This window comes from Solanum lycopersicum, chromosome 4 (assembly GCF_036512215.1).
Source record: "Solanum lycopersicum chromosome 4, SLM_r2.1".
In the NCBI taxonomy this organism is placed as follows: domain Eukaryota; kingdom Viridiplantae; phylum Streptophyta; class Magnoliopsida; order Solanales; family Solanaceae; genus Solanum; species Solanum lycopersicum.
In genome coordinates, this window is record NC_090803.1 from 67513998 (window position 1) to 67538886 (window position 24889).

Sequence of the window (24889 nt, forward strand, 5' to 3'; positions counted from 1 at the left end):
TCAAAAAGTTACAGAAGAGTAATTGTAATTTACGATTCTTTAATAGATTGGGTTCTTCAAGATACTCCTTTTATATCCAATGTTGAGTAATTAGCAACTGCGTTAGAGAAAAGTGAGGAAAAAAACATATGGGTAATGACTATTTTTGTCAATATTTTTTTTAAAAAATGGAGATTTTTGCGTTTTTTAACCATTGTAGCTTTATGTCGTGGCAAAAAATCACTCTCTCACGCGTCTAGTGGAGCGTGATTTCAATTTCTACGTCAGGTGGACAGAAAAGGTGCACGCGTTGGATGAATAAACAAGTCCGGGTGGTAATTCAAACAAAATAAAATTTATGTGCACACCGAATAAAAAGTTTCAAGTTCAGAGGGGGTAATGGATAAATCTGCATTATTATAATATTTTTAAAAAAAATTAGAACCTCATTGTCCCTTCATTCAAACCTTTCCATGGTATCCTACCACCCTATCTCTTTCCAGTTCCACTCACGTTTTTGAAGCTTTGACGTCCTTAAAATTTTCAATAATAAATTTCATACGAACTGCAATTCACATAATAAGATGAAAATGATAATATAGTTCTTATCGCCTGTCCATTTAAATTAGTATTTTGTCACTCTTATTGAAGAAGAAAAAATAGTAAATTATAGAGTAATTAATTCGAAAAAGGTGTCAAGTGCAATCGAAAGCTTGAAAGATTTTTATTTATATTATATAGAAATATGAAGCCCTACTAAAATTTCGAGCTTAATTTAAGTGTACATTGTGAATTGATAGTATTGGACATTCCAAAATAACTAGTCAAAAGTTATGTAATTCTCAGTGTATCCACCATTAAGTTGTGATTTCAATTGTCACACGTGTACCAACACATTGAGAGGAGTAAAAAAATCAATGCAAAATTAAAACGTGGACCCCAATTTTTCATTCACTTCAAAAGTCTATACATTCAAGACCACACATTTTAAGAAGGCTTAAATCATCTGGATATACTTAAAGTTGTCTGTATTATTCACTTAAGACTCGTCTAGTGTGGGAAATTAAAAATAATAGTGATGGAATAAGTAAATAGTGATGGGATATAAAAAATTATCTTGTTTGATTGTCATGTTTGGATAACTTATTCCACCATTTATATCATAGTGATAAGATAAGTTATCCCATATACGTGGTGGGATAAGTTATCTCAGGATAGCTAACCTCAAAATAACTTATACTAGATTGACTTGTTTCCAATCAAACGATCCTTTACACACTTGAATTCAGATTTGTACCTATTGAACATTTCTATCCCTTAGAATTTGAACCAATTGAGCATTTTTTTAACAATCAACTAAAAGTATAAAATGAGTGAAATACATTCGGGATGATGTGGCAGTTTGACAAATTAAATAATGACATGTGTTATTTTGATCCCATTAAATTATTTTAAAATGTATTAAAATGTGAAAGTATAAGAAAAATATTATTTTATTTAAAAAAGTATTTGTAGCCCCACCCTCCCACCCTCGAAACCATTCTCTTTCTACCCCACCACCGTACCTTTTTCCAGTTTCCACCCACGTCTGTTAAAGCTTTGACGTTCTTGACATTTATTCAATAATAAATTTCATATGAACTGCATTTCACATATTACTACTATATAGAAGAGCCATCACATGGGCGACCAAGGGCATAATAGTAATTTACATTAATAAAAAATGGACAAATTTCATTTCCAAAAACAAGAAGGGCAAGTATGTAATTTTACATTAAAAATGGACAACTTTCAATTTCAATAGCAAATGTTTGTAGATCAATGGGGCGTTCCATTTTCATCATTGTTGTTTTTGTCATGCTTTTCTTCTTTGTTTCTCATGGTAACTGTATTGTTTTTTTTATTTTTTATAATTGGCCTCTTTTCATTTTAATTACTCATGAATTGTTTTGATTTATGAATTGTGTATGTGTAGGTGTAGGAACCAGCAGAAAAATGGTGGGTTCTTTTTCACATGGAGACACCCGTGGAGTTCTACACCAGGTCGGTTTCTTTTTCTTCTAATTTAAACTTGCATCTTTAGTCTCTCAAAAATTGACTATTTCTGTTAGATGTATGTATATGTACAAGAAGTGTTTATAATTTTTTTCCTTTCTAGATTAATATTTAAATTTAAAATAAAATTTTTTAATTTCTTATTTGTTCATTCATTGTTTGAATCTCAAAAATCTCTAACCAAAAAAAATATGAATAATAATTTAATTTAAACTTGCATCTTTAGTCTCTCAAAAATTGACTATTTATGTTAGATGTATGTATATGTACAAGAAGTGTTTATAATTTTTTTCCTTTCTAGATTAATATTTAAATTTAAAATAAAAATTTTTAATTTCTTATTTGTTCATTCATTGTCTGAATCTCAAAAATCTCTTAACCAAAAAAAATATGAATAATAATTTATAATTATAATTAGTATAATAAATTAAAAAAATTATGAAACATAGATATGTATATGTACAAGAAGTGTTTACAATTTCTTTTTCTTTCTAGGGTTCTTTTTCACATGGAGACACCCGTGGAGTTCTACACCAGGTCGGTTTCTTCTTCTAATTTAAACTTGCATCTTCAGTCTCTCAAAAATTGACTATTTCTGTTAGATGTATGTATATGTACGAGAAGTGTTTATAATTGTTTTCCTTTCTAAATTAATATTTAAAGTTAAAATGAAATTTTTTAATTTCTTATTTGTTCATTCATTTTGTCTGAATCTCAAAAATCTCTAACCAAAAAAAATATGAATAATAATTTATAATTATAATTAGTATAATAAATTAAAAAATTATGAAACAAAGTTATGTATATGTACAAGAAGTGTTTACAATTTCTTTTTCTTTCTAGATTAATGTTTATTTATTACTCATGAATTGTTTTGATTTACGAATTGTGTATGTGTAGGTGTAGGAACCGGCAGAAAAATGGTGGGTTCTTTATCACATGGAGACACCCGTGGAGTTTTACACCAGGTCTGGAAAAATTGAAATTCCTCAGTCTCTCATTAAAAAAATATGAATAATAATTTATAATTATAATTATTATATATATGGAGTGGTGTAGCTCCTGCATTTTAGGCTTTAGTGATGTAGCTTCTGCTTTTTAGACTTTTAGCAGTAGTATAGGCTACTATTTTTACTTTTTAGGCTTTTAGCAAAGACTTTTCCTCCATTTTCTACCTATCCATTATTTTTTTACCAAGTGGCTGAATATTCATCACACATTATGAAATATCTTCTATGTAGAAATTTCCATCCAACCTTTAAATAACTTTTCATTTTTCTCATTGATTTTGTATGAATCTCAAAGATCTCTAACCAAAAAAATATGAATAATAATTTATAATTATAATTAGTATAATAAAAAAAAATGAAACATAGAGATGTATATGTACAAGAAGTGTTTATAATTTCTTTTTCTTTCTAGATTAATATTTAAATTTAAAATAAAAAAAGAAAAGATAGGGGAAGTGGTTATAATAATTACATAAGATGTACTACAACAGTAAAAATGATACGTGTCTTAAAAAAATTATATATTGTTTTATACACTAACAAATGGAGTGATGTAGCTCCTGCTTTTTATGCTTTTAGCAGTAGTGTAATTTTCATTTTTTTGACTTTTAGCAAAACTTTTCCTCCTTTTTTTAATTTTATTTTCTTTCTACATTAATATTTAAATTTAAAATAAATTTTTTTAATTTCTGATATGTTCATTGATTTTGTCTGAATCACAAATATCTCAAACAAAAAAAAAATATGAATAATAATTTATAATTATAATTAGTATAATAAATAAATAAAAATATGAAACATAGAGATATATATGTACAAGAAGTGTTTATAATTTCTTTTTCTTTGTAGATTAATGTTTAAATTTAAAATAAACAAAAGAAAAGATAGGGGAAGTGGTTATAATAATTATTTTTTTATATATTTTACTCTTAATATTAAATACTTATTCGATAAATTATTTTAAGACCTAATACTCTACTAAACATCATCAATAGAAATAGTATAGTAAAATACGTTAATAATTATTTTTTAATTGTGTATCAAATTAAATAATAACTAATAAAAATTAACGAAAGTAATATATGATTAACTTGACACATTATGAGTTTAATAATGATTAAAGAAGACAGGTGTAAATTGCTTTTCACTTTTTGTTTTCTTTTTTCTTAGGAATTCCACTTCCTACATTACACGTAGCCCCTCCTTTTTATTTTTTTATTTTCTTTCTACATTAATATTTAAATTTAGAATAAAAACTTTCAATTTCTGATATGTTCATTGATTTTGTCTGAATCACAAATATCGCAAACAAAAAAAAAATATGAATAATAATTTATAATTATAATTTATATAATAAATAAAAAAATATGAAACATAGAGATGTGTAATGTAGCTCCTGCTTTTTAGGCTTTTATCAGTAGTGTAATTTTTATTTTTTTGGCTTTTAGCAAAAACTTTTCCTCCTTTTTTTTATTTTATTTTCTTTCTACATTAATATTTAAATTTAAAATAAAAAATTTCAATTTCTGATATGTTCATTGATTTTGTCTGAATCTCAAATATCTCTAACAAAAAAAATATGAATAATAATTTATAATTATAATTTATATAATAAATAAGAAAAATATGAAACATAGAGATGTACATGTACAAGAAGTGTTTGTAATTTCTTTTTCTTTCTAGATTAATGTTTAAAATTCAAATAAAAAAGAAAAAATAGGGGAAGTGGTAATAATAATTACATAAGATGTACTACAACAGTAAACATGATACGTGTCTTAAAGAAAATATACATTGCTTTATGCACAATAACAAATGGAGTGGTGTAGCTCCTGCATTTTAGGCTTTTATCATTAGTGTAGGCTACTATTTTCACTTTTTAGGCTTTTAGCAAAGACTTCTCCTCCTTGTTTTTTTTACCTATCCATTATTTTTTTACCAAGTGGCTGAATATTCTTCCTACATTATGATGTAGAAATTTCCATCCAACCTTTAAATAACTCTTCGTTTTTCTAATTTCCATCCAACCTTTAAGTACTCTTCATTTTACTTCTCTCTTCTTAACATATACTTTAATTTTAAATTTGTGTGGTCTTCTGTTGTTAAGATTTTCTTAATCTTGTATGAGGGTTGTTATCTTTACAACTATTGAGCTTTGTTCACTTTGTTTGGTCATATTGTCACTTTGTTTTCTTGACTGTTTTTGCAATCTTTTACTATAAAGATAATATTAATCTTTAATTAAGATCTCATTTCATACATTTGTAATTGATGCTTTACATTCCATTTGGCTTTCTTATTTTCTTCCACTAATTCTCTATTCTATTCTAATACGACAAAATGTAGTGTTTATGCTATTCTGGTTGACATTACCTTGCTAAATGATCTATCTATGACATAGTTTAAAAAAAAAATAACATACTTTTGTTCATATTGGTGTTATTATATAAAATGTCTTATGTCAATCGTGAAATAGGAATTCAAAGATGAGGCTTAGTTGAAGCTTAATGTTGCCACATTTTTTATCATTTTGTGTTGTAAAAGTTATGTGATGCGATTCTGTGCTAACAGGTGATTTTTTATCAAGATGATCCAGAAGATCCAAGCATGAAAGATGCATCTGTTTTTCTATACAGTATGTAAATGTATGTAATTAGTATTCCCACATATGAAAATGTTAAACTATGTAAGTATCTCACTTCGACATTCAGTAGTATGACATGCACATGAAAATATATTATGAACAAATTTGGCAGCTATAATGTGTTCGAATCACTAATTTTTCTCATTGAAATATTAATTTTGTTTGTTTAATATGCAACTCATTAAATTTAGGTCCATTATAAATACCTATAATGCTTCCAACTACAGCATCATCAGCTGAAAGTATGTCAGCAACTCCTAAATGTTAATTGATAATTTGTTAACTGTCACGATCCAAAATCGGGCCGCGACTGGCACCCACACTTACCCTCCTGTGTGAGCGAACCAACCAATCTAAACCTTAACATTTCAATATAATATCAACATAAAGTAATGCGGAAGACTTAAACTCATTAATAAAAATCAATAATCAACTTCTATAACTCAAAACTTATCATTCCCCAAAATCTGGAAGTCATCATCACAAGAACATCTATAATCAAATTACTAAACTAAGAGTATTCTAAGAAACTAAAAATACATAAGAAGCTAGTCCATGCCGGAAGTTCAAGGCATCAAGACTTGAAGAAGAAAATCCAGTCCAAGCTAGAAGCATTAGCTCACCCTGAATTTCCGATGTAGTAAGACTGGCTTGAATTACTGTTGAGTCGAAGACGACGGCACGTTTGCTGCACTCCACAAATAAACAAGAAGAAAACATAAAAGTAGGGGTCAGTACAGAACACGGGTACTGAGTAGATATCATCGGCCAACTCAAAATAGAAAACAATATATACCAAGTCATATCATAAACTCAACTATGATACTCAACATGTAACAACATCAAGTACTATATCATTACAATTACCGTCAAATTCACACTTGAGGACTCAAGCCTCAATACCATACTCATTTGGGAATTATGTTCATTAGATTCAATATATTATCATCTTTCAAGATTCATTATATTTTATTCCCCTCGTGTCGGTACGTGACACTCCGCTCCTCATATACTATCCTGGTGTCGGAACGTGACACTCCGATCCTCATTCTATCCTGGTACCGGAACGTGGCACCCGATCCATATACTATCCTGGTGTCGCAACGTGACACTCCGATCCTCATATACTATCCTGGTACCGGAACGTGGCACTCGATCCATATTCTATCCTGGTGTCGGAATGTGACACTCCGATCCTCATTCTATCCTGGTACCGGAACGTGGCACCCGATCCATATACTATCCTTGTGTCGGAACGTGACACTCCGATCCTCATATACTATCCTGGTACCGGAACGTGACACCCGATCCATATTCTATCCTGGTGTCGGAACGTGACACTCCGATCCTCATTCTATCCTGGTACAGGAACGTGGCACCCGATCCATATACTATCCTGGTGTCGGAACGTGGCACCCGATCCCCTAATTCATCAAGCCTTCTTTTACACCAAGGCATCATCAATCTCATTATATAATTTATCAAGCCTTCTTTTTCACCAAGGCATCATCAATCTCATTATATAATTTATCAAGCCTTCTTTTATACCAAGGCATCATCATTAACAAGTGAATTAGGGTTTCTTTCAAGATTTGGGATTCAAAAGCTTCATCATGCTTGTTTATTCACAATTACATAATCATATTCATGCAAGCATACAATTAAGCATATAGAGGGATTTACAATACTATCAATACATATCATTCACTATTAAGAGTTTACTACGAATATCGTAAGAGAAACCATAACCTACCTCCACCGAAGAATTGAAATCAATCAAGTTAATCCTCAAAGCTTGGTGCTTTCCTCTTCTCTCGATCGTTTCTCTCTCTCCCTTCTTGTTCTTTCTATTTTCTTATTCAAACCCTCTTTCTTTTACCCTAATTAGTATATAATTAAGAATAAAAAATGGCAATAATAACCCACTAATTAACTTAGGGTTACCTCTTTTAACCCCCAAGAATTTGAGTTATTAATATAAACCCACGAAATATATAATTATAGCAGGAATAGTCCAAAACGCCCCTTTAAAACTTAACCAGAAATCCGACTCCAACTGGATTACGCAAGCTGTGACGGCCCGTCACGCCTGCGACGGTCCGTCCTGCTGCTCCGTCACAGACTTCAGAGACTCAATTTCTCTGAAGGGTCTGTGACGATCCGTCACACCTGTGACGGTCCGTCCTGCCATTCCGTTACGAAGTTCAGAGAGTCGATTTTCAGTACCCAATTTCAGATTTTCTAAGTGTTTTGAAACGAGACCCTGCGACGGTCCGTCGTGCCCATGACGGTCCGTCGCTTCTGCCAGTTTTTTCAGAATTGAAGTCTGTTGCTCAAAACGACTAAACAGGTCGTTACAATAACATTCAACTGCTCTTGATGTTCACTTTCCTCATACTGTCAATTTGCTTAATAAACAGTGCATTTATTTTGTGAACATGTATCGTAAAATAAAATGATAATAAATATATAAAATATTAAAATATTAAACGTTGGGCCCGTGCTTAGCACGAGCAACGCTCATCTAGTTAAGATGAAAAAGGATGATATATCTTTTATCGCTTATCCATTTATATTAGTATTTTGATGCTCCAATTGAAAAAGAAAAGAATAAATTAGGGAGTAATTTAATTTGAAAAAAACTTCAATGGCAACCGAAAGCTTTAAAGATGAAGAAGGGTTGGGCTTGAAAATAGTTAATAATGATTATGTGGAACTTTATCATTTTCATTGTCGTTGAATTTGTAGGTTCTTGTTCTTCTTCCTTTAGCAAGAAGTAGCCTTGTATGAGTGACAAACTCGTCGTCACCAGCCGACAGTATCCAAATAAGCTAGACAAGAAGGGAGAAGCAAAAAGAGAAGAAGGGCGTTGTTGGTAGATGATTGTGGCGGCGACGGCGACAATTGCTTGCTTGTAAGGTGGAGAGTAATGGCAACAAGCACACAGAAGAAGGAAGGTGGCAGAGTAAGGCACATAAGGAAGCATACAAATTCATTTATTTTTTAGATAATGCCCAAGTACCCCCTCAACCTATGCCCGAAATCTCAGAGACACACTTATACTATACTAAGGTCCTATTGCCCCTGAACTTATTTCATTAATAATATTTTACCCCTTTTCGATCTACGTGGCACTATCTTGTGGGGCCAACGATGGTTGACTTTTTTTTCAAACTAGTGTCACGTAGGCTAAAAGGGGGTAGAAAATTACTTATAAATAAGTTCAGGGGGGTAATAGGACCTTAGTATAGTATAAGTGTGTCTCTGAGATTTCGGGCATAGGTTGAGGGGGTACTTGTGCATTTTCCCTTTATTTTTTAAAAATATAAGAAATCACGCGCTTATTAGTTATGAATCACACTCAAAATGTCACGTAGTCAAAACGTGTTGAAGTGGTATAAAATTAACGTGGGAGAGGTGTTCAATAGATACAAGCCTCAGTTGAGGTATACTCTAAGTGAATAATGCGGACAACTTTAAATGAATAAAAATTATCATTTGATTTTGTATACGTATTAGATTGTTATTAATTTGAATTCATATTTATTTTTGAATGTTTTTATCACTTTTAAAAAGATTTTTCCATATTCAAAATTTAAATTCGAGGTCTTTATATCATTTCATTTCGTAATGTGGTTCGGTCGTGAAAATATAGTTTTTCGTTTTTATTAAAAAAATATATCGTTAAAGCCGTGTTTGGTCAAATTTATATAATAAATAAATATTTTTAAAAATATATATATACTCCCTCCGTTTAAAAAATAATGACCTAGTTTGACTTGGAACAGAGTTTAAGAAAAGAAAGAAGATTTTTTAATCTTGTGGTTCTAAATTAGAGTATGTTAAATGTACCAAAATGTCCTTTAATTTTGTGGTCTTAAACATGTCACGTGAGAAATTAAAGTGTTGACAAAAAAGGAAAGGGATTATTCTTTTTTAAACGGACTAAAAAGGAAGTTGGTTTATTCTTTTTTAAACGGAGGGAGCAATACATCAATATCCTCCAAATTTGGTTGTACATAGTAGACACGTGAATTTGTATAGAATTGAACAAGTAGACATGTATGTCCTACTTGACGTCATACGTGAATTAAGTCTCGTAGAACACGTGGGTCTACTTGTTCAATTTATATAAATTTAAATGCTAACATATGCATACTCGAAGATAAATGTATAAATGTTAAGTGAAGTCAAGTTAAAAGATATATTTATATATTATAAGTATCTTTTTAAATATGACCGACATTCCTCATTTTCTAAAAATTACTTTGAGTAATTAACCTGAGGCATACAATCAAGTTGCACTTAAAGAGTAATATATCAAAATAAATAATCGTATAATGTCATAGATCATATCTCAAATAAGAATACTACATACTATTAAAAAAAACCATTTTTTTTAATAAAAAAATAAAGTTGAATTTGTGATGAGTTATTAATTTTGCAAATAACATTTGATTATTTGAATATGTTTTTTTCTAAAAACAAAATACTATATATAGTTAAAATGGAGCCATTTTATAAAAATCATAATTTAGGATAAAATTTTAGTTGAAGTATTAAAAAAGTTTTGAATGTTTTCCAATTTCAAATTTCAAATACAACTTTAAGCTATATTTGTAATTTTAATAATCCAACATTGATTTTTGAAATAAATATCTATTTTTTTGTGTTCATTTATTTTTATATTTATAAAAAATAAATAATCAAATATAGTATTTATTATCTTGAGAAATAAGGTATAATTTAATTTATTTTTCATGGTTATACTACGTTAAAAAAAAGTAGAACACAAATGCATAAATAAGATAAGTTCACTCAAATTGTTTGTTGAATTATTATCATTATACGAGTAAAAAGATCATAAAATTTTAATTAACTTTTTAATTCGAATGTATATGTTTGGCATTCTGTTGCAATAACCATTGGATCATATGATATTGTAATGTTAATTAAGACAATTTAAATAAGTTATATTATTTGATAATAATAATTTATTACAAAGTGTGGTTTTATTATCATTATACAATCATTTTTATTAGAAAAAAATATTGATGACAATTTTCTTTCAAAAGACTAATTAAATACTTATAATATATTGAAACCGCTAATATATTTAAGATTGTAAATTACAATATTGGGCTTTAATGACTTTTTCATGTCTAGTGTGTGTATATAAATGAGAAAAAGACATACAGTGACATCTGAAATTGTTTCAAATTTCAAAAAAACCACTTAAACTATGCAAGTGTCCTATTACTCTCCTAAACAATCCTGAGCTAATATTATTAGATCATTTTTTGTCAACCTGGCATGGAGAGTGTAATCACTTTCTTAAAGAGTGTGAACAAACTAAAAAAACGAATATAATTTTATTTTTATAATAATTTTACTATAATATATATTTTTATTTTTCTATTATTTTAACTTTTTCTCCCTATTATTTTTTTTCTTTTTTCTTTCTTCCTTCTTCTTCAAAAATTCATTGTCATCTTCATTAGCCTATCACTTTCAATGTCACTTTTTTATCACAACTACATCTCTCTTTTACTCTATTATTAGTTTAACTCTCTTCAATTTTAAAATTAAATCTAGATATTTTAATACATTTCGAACAATGTGAAAAATTCATTATATTTCAGGATGATTAATAGATATTATTTAGTTTTTTTTTCAAATTCTAATTAAACTTTTTAAATTTTCGGCTTATGCTTTCAAAATTATCATTTCTAGTTTTGAATTTATATGGAAATGAGATAATCTAAATGATGATACCTTCAAAATTTTGATCTTTCTTAGAAAAATAATTAGTTTTGTTATCGATAACTCAACAAAATTTTAAAAAATAATATAATTTTGAAAAGAAAAAAATTTGACCAAATAAGAAGAAGAAAAGAAAAAGAAATGGAGGGCTCAACTTGATATGGGTGTGGGGTTAGGTGAGGATGAGAGTTGAAGAAGAAGAAATAAAGAAAGAAAATGGAGGGAGCTTGAAAGTTGGGGTGCAATATGAATTAAAAATTGAAATGAAATTAAAATAAAAACAAATAAAACTAAAACAAGTCAAAAAGAAAGAGAGATAAAATAAAGAAAAACTTAAAATGAAATATTTCAAATTGAATTAACACGTGTCATACAATGATTGGTGTGTGATTACACTTGCCATTTAAAATTTGGTATTCATCTAAAAATGATATAATAATATATGTTCGGAATAGTTTAGGGGTTAATAGGACATTTACAAAGTTAAGGTGTCTTCTTAAAAATTCGGAACAACTTCAGGTGTCATTTTATGTCTTTTCTCGTATATATATATATATATATATATATATATATATATATATATATATATATATATATTAGATAATTGAAGGCCCGTTCACGGGCCCAAAATAATTAATTATCTTTTCAATTTTACTTTTAAAAATTACCTAATTCCTATCTTATTTTATTGTAGTTTCTAAAATTTATATCACTATTCTCTCTCGAATACATCTTTGTCTCCTCTTGAATACATCTCCATTCTTTCTTAGATACATCTCTCTCCTCTTGGATACACCCATATAATCTTTCGAATACACTCCTTCTTCTCGGATTCATCCATGAGATATGTGTCTGCAAGTTTCCTGAATAGTATCACGATCGATGTATCCACATTTCTGTAACGTACCCAAATTTTTTTAATTCTATGATTTTTTTGTAATTCAAAAAATAGTAGGGATATAATGTAATTAGCTTAACACTGTGAAAATTTATGTAATTTTTACTTTAATTTATGTGACATATTTTTTCTTTGGAGTCAATTTTAAAAGAACGATGTATTAATATATTTAATAACATTTTTTCTTCAAAATATTCATTTTATTTTTGGTAAGATGATTTATAATCATATGAACATCTTCGGTTTGTTTTAGACCACGAGTCCTAAAATTATTTTTATTATAAAAAAATAATTCATGTTAAGTCAAATAAACATTACATAAATCGAAATGGAGAGAGGACAAATTTTAGATCAATTTTATACTCACGAAATTTATGTTTTTTGTAACTATTTTGCCTTTTGAAAAAAAATTTAAAATGAAAATACTAAAGCATTTTTCACAATTATTTTTATAACATTTTTTGTTAATATTATGTCAATAATAACCAACATTGTAATAAAAATAAGGTAATAATGTAATTTAATTTTGAAATTCAAGTTTTGATATCAATTGAGAAAACATTTATTTTTAAGTTGTAAAACATTTATAATCTAATATTTAATATGCTCCTTACTCTCGACGAATGACACTAATTTATCATAATTCAAGATTGTAAGAAGTAAAAATCAAGACTAAAAAAATACAAACTCATTATTATATGAAAGCCATTATCAGTTAATTGTCACTCGTTGGAGATATGTCATATGTTAATTGTCATGATAAAAGAATATGAAAATGATAAGAGATAATATATTTATAGTTGAAAATTATTTATCGAAAATGGAGTACAAATTATATATAATCTACTATTTAATATGATTCTTACTCTCGACGAATGACACTAATTTATCATGATTCAAGATTGTAAGAAGTAGAAATCAAGATTAAAAAGTGCAACTCACTATTATATGAAGGTCAATTCGTGGTTTATCTATTGTGGAAGTTTTCTTAATATATGATATATAATTTAATGACAAATTAATTTTTAATCCCATATATTTGTATTTTTTAAAAATTTATCCCGTTAATTGGTTATGTATTTTCTTAAACTACAGTTATACGGTCATTATTTATCATTTTTTTTACATTATCAACTCTATATTTTTTTTATCTCTTTAGAATGTTCTATTTTTTTTTCTTATTTAAGTCGCAAATTTTAAACATAAAAGAAATATTATTTTGAAGATAAAATAGGTTAAATAAAGTATGTGAATACTTATGTTTAAAAAACATTATATATAATTAAAAAGAAAATTACATACATGAAAGATTGTTGGATTATACTGAATATGTTATAGTAGCAATAAATATAGATGAACAATTTAAATTGTCAAATGTATAAAAGTAATTTTTTTTCCATATTATTATTATAAATTGATTTTTAAAAATAAAATAAATTTGTGGGCTACACATGAAACAATTTTTTTTGTGACTCTTCGATAAAAAAATTGAATTCTTCTATAAGATTATTTTAACAATTAATATATTTAAAATTACAAAATTTCCATTGAAATATAATAGATATTATATAAAAGAAAAAGTAGTATATATAATAAAATAAAATAAAATATTTCTCTCACAAAAAAAAATTGTTTGCTCGTCATCATCAGATTCAGGCCTGCTGCCTAGGGTTTTGCTTCTTTGATTGTATTGTTGTCCGCTAATGGCTTCCCGATTCGGAAGGTGAGTTCGTTGCAGCTAATATCTTGATTTTATAACTTTTGATTTATCCTCAAGTTTTTTCTTCTTCTTTTTGTTAGGGCTGGTAGGGCTTTGCTGGGAACACAAATCAGGTAGGTATGCGTCTTGCAAAATTTCATCTTTCGAAGAAATTATTTTGATTTTTTGATTTTTGATTCTGCAGGGGATACTGCCAGAATGCTGAATCCACTTCTGAAGCTGAATTTCGTCGTACCTGTAATTTAATCACCCTCTAATTCTCTTTTTTGTTGTTGTATTAATTCATTAGTAATAACTCAAACTCTGACCCCTTGCAGGTAAATGGTTTCTTGCTGGGGCCTTTACGGCTTGTAATATCCTCTATTGCACGTATGTATTTTTCTTCTGTTTTTCCCAATTTAATAAGCAAATAAAAAAGTGAAAGATCAATATATTCAGAGTTGGATCTGAATCTGATTTTGTTTCTTGGCTTGGCCACGCAGGGTTCACACTCAACTGATTAGAATCCGGGAAGAGTAAGTTTGATTTATTTTGCACTACTTTATTACTGTGTTATTTACACCATCAACTTTTTTGTAAACCTCTTTTCTGCACTTTTGTCAAAATGGAACCTTTGCTGTCCAACTTGGCCGTAATTGTTCCAATGATGATTTTGTTCTTCACAACAGCTCTTAATTGTTGTAAACACACCTTTTTCCACATTATTATATCCTTTGTGTGTCTAAAAATAGTTCCAAGAGTCAATTAGCTGCAGGAGATCTCAAAATTGTTCCACCTTTTAATATTCTCAACATTATGTACAATCTGTCGGTTGTCCACTGTAGCCCTTCAGTTTATTGAATAATTAAAGATGTTTTGAAACATGTCTTTTAGAGGGGAATGACCTTGTGTTGTTTGGACTCTTCAAAAAATGTCAACGGGTTGGTGTTAGGTTCCCCAAAAGTAGTGTATTCTTGGAGAATCCAACACACACCCGTGTCAACTGGGTGCATCAAAGATCGAAAAGCGTAGTTGCACGGGCTTTTCACTTCCGATGCCGCACCCATGTCAGATTTTCCAAAAATACACTAGTTTTGGAGAAGACACACTCCTGTTGACATTTTTGAAGAGTCCGAGCAACATCGTTGAAAAGTGGCAGGGGCATTAGAACGGTCAAATGACATTAATCTGAATTGCCACAATCCATGTTTGGGTCTTAAAAGCAGTTTTATGTTCATCATCCCCTTTCATACTCACATGGTGATACCCTGACCCTAACTCCACCTGACCTTAGAGATTATTCTGGATCCATTCAACTCATCTAACAGATCATCAACCATGGGAATGGAATATTATTTTACACTGTCAATGAATTTAATCTCCTATAATCAACACACGGTATCCAGGTACCGTCTTTCTTTTTCACAAATGAGGCAAAACAAGAATGACTATGTACCATGGTTTGAGAGCTTGAACAAATAATCAATGATACCTTCAGTAGCATTCTTTTGATTAAAGGAATACATGTAAGGCCTTAAATTGAAAGGTTGAGCACCTGAAAGTAAAGTAATGGTATGACAGAAGTTCTTTTAGGAGGTAAGTCTTTTGGTTCATCAAAGACTTCCTGAAAGGACTGACAACAAGACTGTTTTCTTCTTAAGAATTTTCTGATGATCCCCATCTCCATAGTGGGTACTCATGGTACAAATGACAGTTATCCCACTAAACTGATGTTTATTAAACAATTTAAGTAGCTTCTCACATTCAGTAGGGAAAAGTCTCTGCTCCTCCTGGTGACACCAAACATGGTGATCAACCTTTCTTCCCTTACGAATGACAAATGACTGACTGTTAATTAGCTCTTAAGTTAATTGTTATAAACACACCTTTTTCCACATTATTATATCCTTTGTGTGTCTAAAAATAGTTCCAAGAGTCAATTAGCTGCAGGAGATCTCAAAATTGTTCCACCTTTTAATATTCTCAACATTATGTACAATCTGTCGGTTGTCCACTGTAGCCCTTCAGTTTATTGAATAATTAAAGATGTTTTGAAACATGTCTTTTAGAGGGGAATGACCTTGTGTTGTTTGGACTATTCAAAAAATGTCAACGGGTTGGTGTTAGGTTTCCCAAAAGTAGTGTATTCTTGGAGAATCCAACACACACCCGTGTCAACTAGGTGCATCAATGATCGAAAAGCGTAGTTGCGCAGGCTTTTCACTTTCGATGCCGCACCCATGTCAGATTCTCCAAATATACACTAGTTTTGGAGAACCCGACACACACCTAGTTAAATTGAAAGGTTGAGCACATTTTAGGAGGTAAGTCTTTTGGTTCATCAAAGACTTCCTGAAAGGACTGACAACAAGACTGTTTTCTTCTTAAGAATTTTCTGATGATCCCCATCTTCATAGTGGGTACTCATGGTACAAACAACAGTTATCCCACTAAACTGATGTTTATTAAACAATTTAAGTAGCTTTTCACATCCAGTAGGGAAAAGTTTCTGCTCTTCCTGGTGACACCAAACATGGTGATCAACCTTTCTTCCTTTACGAATGACAAATGACTGACTGTGTGGTGTAGTAGTCAAGAGTGTGCTCCTCCTGGTAACCAAACAAGGCGCTCAACCTTACTTCCAGATAGATTGTGTAGTGTAGTCTGATACTCAGTTTTAACTAGAGAAAACACTCTATTGTCAAAAACAAATCACTTGTCAGGATCCTTCTTCTTTTTTTTTTCTTCAGAAAAAGAAACAGAGACAAAAACACTTTAGATTACTGTTAGAAGGAACATCAAAGACATTTTTTTTGTCTGAAATCCACATTCATAGCCATAGGGTTCTTTGCTGAACATGTGTCTATTGAATTGATGGACAATGAAAATTTAGAATGATAACTTTTAGGAGGATTATTTAATGGAGTCTTTCTCAAAGGTTCGGTGGGTCCTAAATTTCCTTCGCAAATCTACTGAGATTTTTGTTGAAAGAACAAGAAAGAGTTGTATCTTTCTAAGTGGAGGAGAGAACTCTGATGAAACTGTACGGTGCATTTGGTCATGAAAATTGTGAAACTTGAAACAGTAGTTTTTGTTTTCGATGTGAGAAATGGTATTTTGAAATTGGATTTGGGCCATGAATACAAATTGGAGTTGTTTCTGAATTTTGTGAGTGATTTGAAGTGAAAACAACTTTTTTTGTGTTTTCAAATTCTGGAATTTTATGGCCTAGTATAGTTTCCTATATTCAACTCCGGAAAAAAAAGAAACAAACATTCATGATGAAATGGTTTAGAGTCAGTGTAAAGGAAATTGTAGAGAATCTTGTTGTACTGCGAGGAGTTGTTGGTTTCATTCTCTATGTTAATATGTTATAGTGCCCGGAGTTCTTTGTTGCATATTGACTTATGCAGCTTATTATTGACCAAGGATTCTTTGCAATTTTTTTTTTATGTGCTCAAGAAATGCATTTCAATATATGTTATGATCTCTTACAAATAGATATTTTTGCCTACTCAACTTCAGAGCATATTAAACTTTGATGAAATTACTCTAGTTTGAAGAATTTTAATTCACTCTGCTATTTGTCTCATCAGGGAGAGTGAGTTTGATTAGCATTGGAGTTGGGACTCTCGTTATTGAATTGGTTTTAGTAGTATGTGCATATTTTATCAGCCTTTTGGTTAAGATCCAACTGTAATGTCTACTTATAAAGATGTTAAGTTGTTTGGAATTTACTAACGTTTATTGGAATGTGGAAGGAACTGAATTTCGTTGTCTTCATGATATGTTTGTCTTGTGGTCATCAGTGGTATCCTTTTTTAAAAATTTATGTTTGAATAAGCATGATGACAATATTACTCAGAGGACCATTAATCTCAACTATTTCAGCTTTCTGCCCCATCTTTTGTAAAAATTTTATCTGCAACATTCTTTGTAACAGAGAATTTAGAGTATCCCACAGAGTTGGTGTTTGGAAACACTTTGAATGAACCTCTTTTACGGAGTGTACTCTTGAAGTTTTTTAATTTGCAAAATCGCGCTAGGTAAGCAAATTTTGTAGAATGATTATGCATACATACAACATACCATCATCCGTCATTGAATATACATACATGATTCAACATAAACTCGAATAAGAAAATGATCCATAGCTATTTATCCTCTCTCTCAAAGATGGTATGCATGCACTCGTATCAACGGATAAAGCCGCATTGGATACGCATGCATAACCTTTATACGTACCCTTCTTATTCCGGTAATAATTAACCCAAGAGAACTAAGGTCCAATAAATGACCCAAAAATATTAAGAAAATTGTAAAATATAACACCACATGTAGAGAATAAATCGTGTTATTCAATCAAACAAGAAAAGAATAAAGGACTTGGACTATGAAGTATAATGGTGAAAGGAATGTAAAAATTTGAACCAACAAGACAATAAGTACATTGCACTTACAAATGTCATCATTAGAGGAAGCTAATAATTCAAGAAACACGCACGCATCGCCTCAAAAGAAAAGTGAAAGTAGCAAATCTAACAAATCAACAAGGCACTAAGGATCAAATTGTACTAAAAAGGGGAATTAGAACAATATTTTAGACATATTGCAGTCACCAATTCGTCCAATGATACTCCTCCAAAGTTTAAGGTCAGATGTCAAAGCATCAAATGAAGATCACAGAATGAATTTGATATGATGGCACAAGAAATGCCAACGACCCCAAGAGAGTTACATAAGCATAAAAAAGACAACTTAAAATAACATCACAAAACTAAGCGTGCACAAGTACAACTAGGAAATAACAAATGTCAACATTCCTAGACCATCATCATTTCATCCTCCATGTATACCCTTGCCGCATAAGGGCAGCTCGACGCTTCTTCCTAGACCTAGAGACAAATATCAAAATGAATTGAAGTGTCAATACAGGTAATAAATACTAAAGTTATATTAAAACAATACAATATCATAGCGCCACATCCAACACAAAACCTTTTGAGGTTTAGTCAGCAATAGAACTAGATTTATAAAGATTATCATCTACTGCCGTTGTTATTCCCACTAAGAATCCTCCATTTTTCTGCTACGCTACTACTATCATTCTGGGCTTTAATAATGTTGCTAACAAACAGCTCCCAGGAAAGAATATTGAAGAAAAATGGTGTATATGGCATTGAATTATATATACTTACTATATAATTAACTAGCACTCATGTGCTACAACTTCTACTAATTAGTTCTCTCATTTATAAGTTGGACACAAGAATTAAGAATATGGGTTTGATGGACAAATTATAAAATGTTAATATTGAAAATTTGCAGCTACATGGGAACTTAAAAATGGGACATTCTTTTTTGGAACTTCTGAAAATTTTATTTAGAGTACTGCAAAAGAAAAAAATAAGAAAAAGCATAGACGGGGTGGGGTGGGGTGGGGTAGGGCAGGGCAATTATTTGAGAAATGCTGAATATGGCAGGGTAGGGCGGGTCGAAATCTTAGCATGTCATGCCTTACCCACCCTAGTGCCATCACTCTATTTCAACATTAAATATGTGTTGATCACTGAATAATATGTATTACCTTCTAAAAAAACAAAAAACAAACATAACTTGCTCTTTAATTTTCCAAGCTTCGTTGCGTAACCTGCAAAATATAGAAATGTCTCGAAAACAATTAGCCTACGAGGAAACATGATAGTAAACGGAAAAAAAGATCTTCAAGTTTGAGAATTACCTATCCCTATTATTTGCAACAAACTCCTTCCAATTTTGAGTATCACTTACCCCGTTTTATTTACATTTGAGTGCACATAGTTTCTTCTTAGGCTAGATTTTTACAATTATTGGGATTTTGAAACAAAATTTATTTAAGGTTGAGTTATGCACCAAATCGAAGGAATGAAGAGCAGCCACAACGAGATGGATTACTTCATTTCCTTGGTAAGGAAAACAGAAATAACAGGCTACCAATGGTTCTAATACCCCCTCCCAATTGGGAATTACTCAGGTTTAATGGTCAAGACTCAGATTCGAAAGTGTGGGGTATTTCAATTTATATAAAATTCTTGAGCAACAAAAGGTAGAAACAACAGCTCTCTATTTGAATGGTGTATCAGAGGTTTAGTGTCATTTTCTGATACCGAGTGCGGGAGTTGTAGGATGCCTGAATTTAAGAAGGAACTATGCAGTAGATTCAGTGTACCACCACTAGGGGATGTGGTGGAAGAATTAAATTAACTTTCTCAGACTGGTACTTTGGATGAATTGTTACGGGAGTTTGAATACTTAAATTCTCAGATGTTGCCAAGAAATTCAATTCTGAATGAATCACATTTCTTGTCCAGCTATTGTAGGAGCACTGAAGGAAGAAATCAAGTATGGGGTCAAACTGTTTAAACCTTCTAGCATACAGTTTGTCACTTGAGGATCATATTCATCAACTGATTGTTCTGTTTACTACTCTTAGAGGATACTTGGGATCTAACAGATTACTACAGAAAATATGTAGCAAGATATGGTACCATATGCAGACCCTTGGCAGACTTATTGAAGAAGGATTCCTTTAAGTGGAATGAAGAAGCTAATGCAGCCTTTGTTGCTATCAAAACTGTTATGACCACCATTCCCGTTGAGAGTTGTGATGTATGCCACAAGAACAGGGATGAGAATGTAGCTTACCTAGGGCTACTGCAACCTCTACCAATCTCTAATTAAAATTGGAGTCACATAAGCACGGACTTTACCGAAGGATTGCCAAAATCCAGGTCCAAAGATGTGATGCTAGTAGTAGTGGACATTGCAATTAAAGTATGCTCATTTTGTTGTCCTCTCCCATCCTTTTAATACAGATAGTACAAGTTTTGGAAGAAGATGCATTGCTTACATGGCACTCCTAAGTCAATTGTATCTCATACAAACAAAAAAATTCTTGGCAGTCCTAGTTCAAATTATTGGGTACTCAACTACACTTTTGCACTGCCCATTACCCTCAAATTGATGGCCAGACTGAGAGAGTGAATAGATGCATTGAGAACTACTTGAGATGCATGACCTCTAACATGACTACTCATCGGAGAGAGTGGCTTCTTCTGCCGAAGGGCAGTACAAAACCAATTTCCATACTGGTTTGCAGAGTACTCCATTTGAGGCTCTTTATGGTTAGTCACCACTACAACTATCCGTCGGACCCCTGCTTGAGACTATTGTTCCTACTATTGCTCCTACTGCTGAAGATGTTATGCAAAGACAACAGATGGCACCGCTTTTGAAGGACAACATCCACAAGAAAGGATGAAGTTGTATGCAAATAAAAGGATTATTCGTGAGCTCTCTACTCATTTCCAGTGCTATCAAAGGCAAAAGCGCACTTAAGCCCTAAAGTGAAACTCAAAACGTGTTGAGCGCTTCGCCTCGCTTTTTGTGCGCTTCAATGTCGTTACCAAAGTTCTAAGACAAACTTTTCCTTGTCAATGAGCCTCTTGTGAAGAAGTGACACTAAACAATTGATATTTTACTTTATCATAAAAAAAATTCAATTTATTTGGTCATATATTTGTCATTCATGTTTATAATTATTAGTTTCCTTTGAGCTTTTTTGCACTTTTCGCTTTTAATAAAGCTGTTCTTCTCTAACTAACAGATTTCCCTCTCAATCTTTCAATCTCTTCTCTTCTCTTTTGTAATCCAAACATTCTGCCTGCACGGGGTTGGAGCTCTGTATATAATAATTTCTAGTTTGTGGTAGAATTTCGTTTGATAGAAAATTGTGACAATTGAATTTTTAGTTTATTTTAATTCCAAAATTGAGGTACGCACCAGTACGAGTAGAACAAAAAAGCTACGAGTCCACCCGCAATACAAGCTCTAACTGCAAAGACCAGAGAAATAGAATGAGAGAGATAAATTTGAAGCGAGAAATAGAAAAGTAGGTTGATAATTTTACCATCTTTTTCACTACGAGAGGATTCTGTGGGAGAGATTTTCTGGCAGTATCCCCTGATACAGAATCAACAGTTACATACCTGGAGAAGAAGAGAAGAAGAGGAGAAGAAGAAATTCAACATACCTTAATTGTGTGGATGCTCCAAGCAAAGCCCTACCAGCCATTTGTCTTCTACACAACCCAAAAGAAAAATTGAGACAAAAATCAAACAAAACTAAGCAAAAAACATGCAGTTATGATGCTGAAATCAACCCACCCTCCGAAACGAAAAGCCATGAACTCAGCAATCTTCGTCGAAACCTATCAAGCAAAACGCTCACAGAGCCAAATACCAAACAAATCAGAGTTCACAACATATTTTAGCCGACCCGACATCGTATTGCCCCTTGTTTGCTTACAGTTGGGCCGGCCCATGTTGAGCGCACACCAAAACACGGTTTGTTTATTTGTTTTTTGACAAGGAAAATTACAAAATAAAAATAAAAAATAATTACTAGAATACACACACTTAAATAACATATTTTCCTATTATTTTTTTAAAAAATATACTAAAATCCCTTTTTACAGCTTTGCGATTTTGTATTAGATTAAATAGATGATTCCATTTCAATGAAATTCATTAAGAAATTTCACATATCTTATCTTCACTATTCTTTCGATTTCTACATAGTTTTTTTGTACAGTAGATGTCAAGAGTTGTTGATCTAGCCAATTTATGTTTTGATTTTTGCCGTGAGGATTGATTTGGCTAGTCTATATTTTAATTAATTTTTGCCTCGAGGCTCTATCTTGTATTCGACCTATATATTTTTAACTAAATTATTTAAATATACAATTTACTTATCACATTTCTTAAATTTTTTATTATTTAAAAAAATATAAAAATTCATATTTTTTTTAAATATATCCCTCTTATGCGATATATTGAAGGGCAACTTTCACATATAGCAAATAAAAAATTCATATTTGTAAGTTATAGCAAAGTTTGCATAATTGCGTTCCATAGCAATCATAGAAACTGTATAATTTGCTATACATATACAGTTGAAGCAAGTTTTATAAAATGAAGTGTATAAAACAAGAAAGAGAAAGACACTTGGGCAAAGAATTGTATAAAAACGAAGTGTATAAAACGAATTGTATTATTATAAGTGTATAGAACGATTATATACAATTTGAATTTGTATAAAATGAGAGAGAGAAAGACAAAAGAGATTTGACAAGGAATATACAATTGAATCGAATTGTATAAAATGAGAAAAAGAGAAATTAGATACAATTTGAAAATTGTATAAAATGAGAAAGAGAGAAAGACAAAAGAAACTGGGCAGGGGAGTATTTTTATTGTTTAATTATAACTGTATAGGACGAAAATATATGTACTTGCATGTGTATATACAATTTTCTCACGCTTTATACAAACAGAAACACAATTTATACATTATGCTTCTGTTTGTATAAGTGAGAAAGACGAGGGTGGCGTGCAAGATTTGGGAGAGTGACGAGAGAGATCTGGAAGAGGAGAGAGGGGGGAAAATTATGTATTTATACAATTTTCTCTGCTTTATACAATTAGAAACAATTTTTATACATTTGTGTCTGTATAAAAAGTGAAGAAGCGAGCAAGAGATTGGAGGAGAGTGGCGAGCGAGATATTTGGGAGAGAGACGCCTGACAATTTTTTTCAAATGTTTGCTATGGAGCACAATTAAATCAAACCGTAGCTACTCCATTTATTTTAGATTATTAGTTTGCTATTATATATAATTTTCCCTATATTAAAATGTGATATATTAATATATGTATATTTTGTATCAATAAATATAATATGTTAAGACGCAATAATGTATGGAAACGTGAAACGAGGTTTTGGTCAGAATTTTTAAGGGAAAATTGTATATAATAGCAAACTAATAACCTAAAATAAATGGAATAGCCAGGGTTTGATTTAATTGTGCTCCATAGCGAACGTTAGCTAAAATTTGCCAGCGTCTCTCTCCCAGAAATCTCGTTAGTCACTCTCCATTCTCGCTCGCCTCTCTCGCTTTATACACAGAAGTGTATAATTCTGTTTATGTTTTGTATAAAGAAAGAGAAAATTGTATATACACATGCAAAAATATATATCTTCGTGTTATACGCTTATTTATACAATTTACAAACATTTTACTTCAAATATTGCAGAGAAAAAGGCCAACAAATAATACAATTGCTAATTATACAATTGCAGTGAAATACAATTTTCTCTAACTTTATACAACAAAAGTGTATATATTGTGTTTGTGTTTTTGCATAAAGCGAGAGAAAAACATATATCTTCTTGGTATACACTTATAATTATGCAATATATATACATTTTAATTCGATTCAAGTGTATGCAAAGCAATTTTTATAAAAATATTGCAGCGAAATACGCAGCGAATTATACAATTGTGCATTATACAATCGCAGTAAAATAGAATAGCGAATTATACAATTTCAGCGAAATAGGCCAGCGAATTATACAATTTAGGCTAGCGAATTATACAATTGTATATGTATAGCGAATTATATGGTTTTATGTTTGCTATGAAGCGTAATTATACAAACTTTGATATAACATACAAATAATATGTGAAAATTGTCCAATTTTTAATGTTATGGAATGATTAGATAAACGCCACTTGCTAAATAAAGTAAATAGATTATAAAATTGGCGGTATTCAAACACAATTATTTAAGGAGCCGACCTTTTCTTAGTTTATACTAATTGTATTCATCACCTTTTGAAACCCATAAATGTATTATAGAACCGACTATTTTCTTGCTTGCCTAGTTTTGTTTAATTGACTGTCACATGACCATATTTTAATATCTAAAAATAAATTTAATACCACCATAAAACGTTTATAAT

General features: G+C 30.8%; 1 protein-coding gene and 2 long non-coding RNA genes across 4 annotated transcripts; 2 read left to right on the plus strand and 1 right to left on the minus strand.

Annotated features, from left to right (window-relative positions):
* Positions 1 to 1727: 1727 nt before the first annotated feature.
* Positions 1728 to 5803, plus strand: LOC109120156 (uncharacterized). The gene is made up of 5 exons (XR_002027682.3): positions 1728 to 1861; positions 1955 to 2022; positions 2530 to 2571; positions 2935 to 3002; positions 5616 to 5803. It is a non-coding gene; the product is annotated as an uncharacterized lncRNA (long non-coding RNA).
* An 8077-nt stretch (positions 5804 to 13880) lies between these two features.
* Positions 13881 to 17939, plus strand: LOC104647209 (uncharacterized). The gene is made up of 6 exons (XR_741314.3): positions 13881 to 14072; positions 14150 to 14182; positions 14254 to 14306; positions 14387 to 14438; positions 14552 to 14584; positions 17645 to 17939. It is a non-coding gene; the product is annotated as an uncharacterized lncRNA (long non-coding RNA).
* LOC104647208 (uncharacterized) lies at positions 16375 to 22407 on the minus strand. 2 transcript variants are annotated; one of them, XM_019213724.3, is made up of 6 exons: positions 22253 to 22407; positions 22120 to 22167; positions 21997 to 22049; positions 21870 to 21921; positions 19669 to 19698; positions 16375 to 16657 (listed from the first exon to the last, which is right to left on the minus strand). In XM_019213724.3, exons 1-6 carry the CDS (start codon positions 22270 to 22272, stop codon positions 16390 to 16392), a joined length of 471 nt encoding a protein of 156 aa, XP_019069269.1. In that variant the 5' UTR covers positions 22273 to 22407; the 3' UTR covers positions 16375 to 16389. The 2 variants fall into 2 exon arrangements, 1 of the variants encoding a protein (XP_019069269.1); XR_011220934.1 differs by lacking the exon at positions 21997 to 22049 and having other exon boundaries at positions 16379 to 16657.
* Positions 22408 to 24889: the final 2482 nt, after the last annotated feature.